Here is a 7,222-nt window from a genome sequence, read left to right on the forward strand (position 1 = left end):
AGTTGCTTAAATGAGTTTTGTATCTCTATGATAAATTTAAATTTAATTCTTTAAATAAAATAATTTAAAATTATATTAATTAAAATTTAATGCATTTAAATATCCTAAAAGTTAAAAAAAATTATATCCAAGCACAAGGTTTACTACAACGGAAACACACATGCTTGGTTACTTCAATAAAGTTGATTCAAAAGACTAAGTTAATGGTCAATTAATATTCAACTTCCTCGTAACTTTTAATTAAGATTGACCTTTAGATGTTTTTATTCAAGAAGGAAAAATATAAAAATTTGAGAATCACATGAAATATAAAAATCTACCGATTAAAAATTAAATGAACTAACAATATAATGGATAATTTTTTTTTATAAATATATATTTAAAAATATATATTATTTTTGTTCTTCTAAAATTTAAATATATATTTTTAAAACATATCTTTAAATTTTAGAATAATTAATATTTAAAAAAATTATTGTGGGGGAAAACATATTCGACCTAGTTATAATTAACTAATTTATTTTAAAAATAAATATTATTTATAATTAATAATTAAGAAAAATATATATAATTATTTTTCGTGTACATATACCAAATTTGTCATTATTTATAATCTATCTATAATATTTATAATAATCTATACATAAAGAAGTTCCCTTTGAAATTGTTTTTGTGTACAATTTTTGTTTTCCTATTTTACCTCTCTAATCTCTAATATAGTTGATTATATTATTCTATCGGAAGAATTATCTGGTGATTTAGTAATAGCCCCTTCCACTAAGCAGTTTTCAAGTTCACGAAACTGTTTGATATTCAAATTAAAACCTGCTAATAACTGATATAAAACTAAAAAAATAATATAATAAAGAAAAGAAAGAGAAAAAAATAAGATAACAAATTCCAGGAAGAACCCAATAAAATATCTATTTTCTAATCGTTTTCTTGTGGTTTATATTTTTTTATTTTCTTTTTCTTTTTTATTTGTTTTATTATTTTTTTCTTACACTTCTCTCAATTTTTTGTGTGTACCTTTTTGTCTGTTTGAATTAAAAAATAAGAAAATAATATGCAGACCTCATCTATACTTATATATAAAAGGATTTTTCATTATAATTTTTTTTGATTGTTACAAATTTATTTCTATTTTATTCTTATTAATATTTTATTTTATTATTTTATTTTGGTTATTTTATCATTTTGTAATTTCAACAATTAACAAAACAGTTTTTTGGTTTTAAAAAATTATTTTATTTTCTTTATTTTATAATTACTTAAATTTAAAACTAAAAAATAAATAATATTAATTTTGAAAAAAGTTGTCAAGAGAAGTGCACTGCATTTATTATTTGAGAAGAATGAGTCAAGTTTAACTTTTGAATTGGTTTGATAAGTTACTTAACTTCCTATAACTCACACAAAAAACACACTACAAAAGAAAACTTTGAGAAGAGAATCTTCATAAAAAAGAAAACTTTGAGAGAAGTTTGAGATAAAGAGACTAAATTGTTGTTTATTTTGTTATAATCAATGAACGCAGGTTGTATAAATTCGGATTATTTAATTGTTCATGCTCCTCATTTTTATTTATTTTTACTCTGTTTTTCATTTTCATGCCGCAAGTAGAGGCGAAAGAGGAGAAAGAAGATAGAGAAGCAAATTATCTCAAACCATTACTTTAATAAATAAAAACATTAAGATTTTGCACAAGTACATAGTTTCGATACCCGCGATTGTCAAATGTGCTGCATGGATGTTCACGACCTTCTTTTTCGTTCAAGAACAAATTTATAAAGAAATTAAGAAAAAAAGGGATAGATGATGAAGGACCTATGACAAGGAACACTTTGATTGGACCGCCAATGTAAGTTTTATAAACTATCTTGATGTTATTGTTGATGTGGGCGTCGACAGGGAGGATGAATGCTTTATGATGTCGACATTGTTGCGGAAAATGTGAAGAGATTATAAAATATATATTTTCCTAGGGTTTGTTAAAGGAGTTTCTCATCTTATTCCTATTTTTTTTTCTTCATTATTATATTCCTTTTGCTTAGTTTTATATTAGTGACAAATTAAGATTAGTGATTTGTAAGTCCTCACAATGAAACAACATATGGCGTAATTGTTTTAATATAATGATGTTCATTGTGTTAGCAGGTAGCAGGTAATAGGTAGTAGGTAGTAGGTTACATGTTGTAGGTAACAGGTTACAGGTAGCAGGTTACAGGTAGCAGGTTACAGGTAGCAGGTTGCAGGTTGCAAGTGGCAGGTAGCAGGTTACAGGTAGCAGGTAGCAGGTTACAAATAATAGGTTACAAGTAGCAGGTAGCAGGTTACAGGTAGCAAGTTAAAGGTAGCAGGTTGCAAGTAGCAGGTAGCAGGTAGAAGATAATAGGTAGTAGGTAGCAGGTAGTGGGTAGCAGGTAGCAGGTTGCAGGTTCAGGTTACAGGTACCAGGTAGCAGGTTACATGTAGCTGGTAGTAGGTTACAGGTAGCAGGTAACAGGTTACAGGTAGCAGGTTATAGGTTATAGGTAGCAGGTTACAGGTCACAGGTTATAGGTAGCAGGTTACAGGTAGCAGGTTACAAGTTACAGGTAGCAGGTTACAGGTAGCAGGTAGCAGGTTACATGTAGCAGGTAGAATGTAGTAGGTTACAGGTTACAGGTAGCAAGTAACAGGTTACAGGTAGCAGGTAGCAGGTAGCAGGTAGCAGGTAACAGGTAGCAGGTAACAGGTAGCAGGTAGCAGGTTACAGGTAGCATGTAACAGGTTGCAGGTAGCGGGTAGTAGGTTACGGGTAGCATGTTACAGGTAGCAGGTAATAGGTAGCAGGTAGTAGGTTAAAGGTAACATGTAGCAGATAGCAGGTAGCAGGTAGTCGGTTACAGGTAGCAGGTAGCAGGTAGCAGGTTACAGGTAGCATGTAGCAGGTTGCAGGTAGCGGGTAGTAGGTTACGGGTAGCATGTTACAGGTAGCAGGTTGCAGGTAGCGGGTAGTAGGTTACGGGTAGCATGTTACAGGTAGCAGGTTGCAGGTAAAATGTACCAGGTAGCAGGTAATAGGTAGCAGGTAGCAGGTTAAAGGTAACATGTAGCAGATAGCAGGTAGCAGGTAGTCGGTTACAGGTAGCAGGTAGCCGGTAGCAGGAAACAGGTAACAGGTAGCAAATAACAGGTAGCAGGTAGCAATTAGCAGGTTATAGGGTTACATGTAGCATGTTACAGGTTACAGATTATAGGTAGCAGGTTACAGGTAGCAAGTTGCAGGTTGCAGATAACAGGTAACAGATAACAGGTAGCAGGTTACAGGTAGTAGGTGGCAGGTAGCAGGTAGCAAGTTACTGGTTACAAGTAGCAGATAGCAGGTTACAGGTTTTGGTAGCAGGTTACAGGTAGTAGGTAACAAGTAGCAGGTAGCAGGTTACAAGTTATAGGTAGCAGGTAACATGTAGCAAGTAGCAGGTAACAGGTTACAAGTTACAGGTAGCATGTTACAGATAGCAAGTTACAGGTAGCAGGTAGCATGTTACAGGTAGCAGGTTACGGGTAGCAAGTTACAGGTAGCAGGTTGCAGGTTACAAGTAAGAGGTAGCAGGTTGCAAGTAGCAGGTTACAGGTAGCAGGTTATAGGTAGTAGGTTACAGGTAGGAGGTTACAGGTTATAGGTAATAGGTAGCATGTTAAAGGTTATAGGTAGCAGGTTACAGGTAGCAGGTAGTAGGTTATGGGTTACAAGTAGCAGGTTAGAGGTTACATGTATCAGGAAGTAGGTAGCAGGTTACAGGTAGCAGGTAACAGGTAACAGGTAGTAGATAGCAGGTTACAGGTAGCAGGTTATAGGCAGCAGGTTACAGGCAGCAGGTAGCAGGTAACATGTAGCAGGTGACAGGTTACAGGTAGCAGGTGACAGGTTACAGGTTATAGGTAACAGGTAGCAGGTTACAGGTTATAGGTTACAGGTAGCAGGTAGCAGGTTACAGGTAGCAGGTAGCAGATAACAGGTAGCAGATAGCAAGTTAAAGGCAGCAGGTTAGATGTAGCAGGTTATAGGTAGCATGTTACATGTAGTAGGTTACAGGTTATAGGTAGCAGGTTACATGTAGCAGGTTACATGTAGCAGGTTACATGTAGGAGGTTACATGTAACAGGTAGCAGGTAGGAGGTTACATGTAGCAGGTAGCAGATTATAGGTAACATGTAATAGATTATATGTAACATGTAGCAGGTTATATGTAACATGTTATAAGTAGTAGGTTATATGTAACCAAGTTATAAGTATTAGGTTTTAGTTAACAAGTTTTAGGTAACAGATTATAGACAGTAGGTTTTAGGTATCAGGTTATAGGTTTTAGGTATCAGGGTATAGACAACAGGTTATAAGTATAAGTATCAGGGTTTGGGTAACAAGTTATAGGTATTAGGTTTTAGGTACCAAGTTATAGGTATTAGGTAGCAGGTTATAGGTAACAAGTTATAGGTAGCAGGTTATAGGTAACATGTTATAGGTACCAGGTTATAAGTATCAAGTTATAAGTAATAGGTTATATGTAGCAAGTTATAAGTAGTAGGTTTTAGGTATCAGGTTATAGACAACAAGTTATAAGTATTAGGTTTTGGGTAACAAGTTATAGGTATTAGGTTTTAGGTACCAAGTTATAGGTATTAGATATCAGGTTATAAGTAATAGGTTATAGGTAGCAGATTATAAATAGCAGGTTATAGGTAGCAGGTTATAGGTATCAGATTATAGATATCAAGTTATAAGTAGTAGGATTTAGGTATCGGGTTATATACAACAAGTTATAGGTAACAAATTATAGGTAGTAGGTTATAGGTAGCAGATTATAAATATAAAATAAATATTTTTTTAGTAATGGAGTTTCTCATTTTTCTTTTCTTTTTAAAATCATGTTAATTATGTTAGAAAATTAAAATTTATTTAATATATTTTGTACTTAATTATTAAAATTGTTAGTGATATTTGATAAAGAAGGTCTACAGGTGTACATAATTATTTTTTTAGTTCTCTTCTTTATAATATTAAAACATGACAATATGATAACCATGAAGTTATTGTTTTGACACTAACGGTTACAATAATAAAAATCATATTCACACGTGTAATAGCTATTTCATATCAGTTTTAAAAACTAATTTTTACTCGTGACAATTTGTTCGGGTAATATTTTTAACTCAATTTATAATTTTTATATATGTAAACTAAAAAATTCAGATAGTATTATTATATATAATAAAATGGATTTATTCATGTTTGTTTATTTTTCGACGCTCACACAGGTAAAGCGTGATAGATATAAAAGATCCGTCAACGAATTGAAGCAGTGTGTGCGAGACACAAAACGTTTCTCCCTTCTCCCATCAAAGAAGAACCGAGGCAGGAAGAAGTAGCGACACAGAATCAAACACGATGAAACTGAGACTCAGATCCTTGGAATCCAAAGAAACCCTCAAAATCGAAGTCCCCAATTCATGTTCTCTGCAGCAACTCATCGACACCGTTTCTCACACCATTTCTTCTTCTTCCTCTTCTCTGCACCTTTCCCTCAACAGAAAGGACGAAATTCGCGCCTCTTCGCCAAACGACTCTCTCCACTCCCTTGGCGTGGCCGCCGGCGACCTCATATTCTACTCTCTCAACCCCACCGCCTTCTCCCTCGAAACCCTCCCCCACAAGCCAGAAACCGCTTCCCGCGACCGACCCACCGTCCAAAACTCGCCGGAAATGCTCACCGGCGATTCCCCCTCGACCCCCGCCGTTGAAAAGTGTCCGACTTTGGACCCTGCGGAGGTGGAAACCATCGAAATGGTTGATGGATCTGATGAGGCGGTGGCGGTGAGTACCAATTCAGAACCTTTCTTTGTGAAAAGTGTTCTAAAAGAAGCCCTCGGAAACAACGTTAGTGATTTCAAGTTGTTAGTGTTTACGGTCCACGGTGTGGTTCTTGAATCTGGGTTTGTTAGAATCGACAAGGATTCGGGTATGGCGGTTAGTTGTTTTCACCTTCTTGATGATTCTCCTTCGGCGTCTTCTTCAATGATATCGTTGAGGTATGCCCTGCCTGAAATTCTGGTTAATGGTGCTTCTCATAGTGTGAATTTGAGATTTCAGACATTGGGGCATTTTGTGAATGTTTGTGGGTCGTTGTCTGATGATACTGGCTCGAGGTTGCATTATGTTTGTTTGGATAGACGTAAATATGTTAGGCCATTAGAGTTGATGCTGGCAAATTCTGAATCTAAAGGCAGTGTTAATGATGGGGAAGAAATTATCTTTGGGAACGAAGTTTTTGAAATGTGGAAGTTGGTGAAAGATAGGCTTGCATTGCCACTGTTGATTGATCTTTGTGAAAAGGCTGGATTGGAGCTTCCACCTTGTTTCATGCGGTTACCGATGGAGATTAAGCTCTTGATTTTGGAGCGTCTTCCTGGTGTTGATTTGGCCAAAGTAGCTTGCACCTGTTCAGAGTTGCGATACTTGTCCACTAGCAATGAGTTGTGGAAGAAGAAGTATTTGGAGGAGTTTGGACAAGGAGAGACTAGAGGGTGGCTTTTCAAGGATTTGTTTGCTGTGTCCTGGGAAACAAAAAAGAGGTCCCAAGGGGTTCCTTTTCGACGACATGGGATTTCAAGACACTTTATTCTCCCACCGAACCCCTTTAGAATGCCTCCTGCTCCAATTTGGGGTGGAGAATATGGTGTGCAGCCAGTCTATGGTGTTGCTTTCCCTAGATACCAACCAAGCCGGATTATCATTCCTCCGTGTAATCTGAGAGATTTCAATCCATAATGCTAAGTTCTCCTCATCAATGAAGTGAAGTGCTGGGACCCAAACCTTGGTATGGCTCACCTATTTTCTCCTTAGTTGTTTAGAAAATAAGTTGCAAAGTTAGTGCATCACGAGTGTCTGGTTTTTGAATAAATAATGTTTGTAAGTATTGTTTGTCGGTTTTTTTTTTCCTGGTGGGAAATCATAATTTTTAGTCGGTTTTACTTGTGTAGTTATATGTTTTGGTTAAGATGATAGTATTCCAAATATGTGGTCAGGACATAGTTGTTTTTCAGTCTTTGTGCGTGTTAGCTTTGGTTCATGTCTTCCAATTTATGCCAAGGCAAAGCCTAACGCTGTTCCAGCATATGTATAAAACTGTCTCGGATTATTTTCTCCAAAAATGTATGGACCTCATGTTTTTGCTTTGTA

At 35.7% G+C, this 7,222-nt stretch overlaps 1 protein-coding gene across 1 annotated transcript; it reads left to right on the forward strand.

Annotated features, from left to right (window-relative positions):
* Window positions 1–5,278: 5,278 nt before the first annotated feature.
* On the forward strand, window positions 5,279–7,222 carry LOC137828359 (F-box protein SKIP22-like). The gene has a single exon (XM_068634889.1). It carries the CDS (start codon window positions 5,432–5,434, stop codon window positions 6,809–6,811), a length of 1,380 nt encoding a protein of 459 aa, XP_068490990.1. The 5' UTR covers window positions 5,279–5,431; the 3' UTR covers window positions 6,812–7,222.

The sequence above is a fragment of the Phaseolus vulgaris genome, chromosome 7, assembly GCF_000499845.2.
Source record: "Phaseolus vulgaris cultivar G19833 chromosome 7, P. vulgaris v2.0, whole genome shotgun sequence".
In the NCBI taxonomy this organism is placed as follows: Eukaryota; Viridiplantae; Streptophyta; class Magnoliopsida; order Fabales; family Fabaceae; genus Phaseolus; species Phaseolus vulgaris.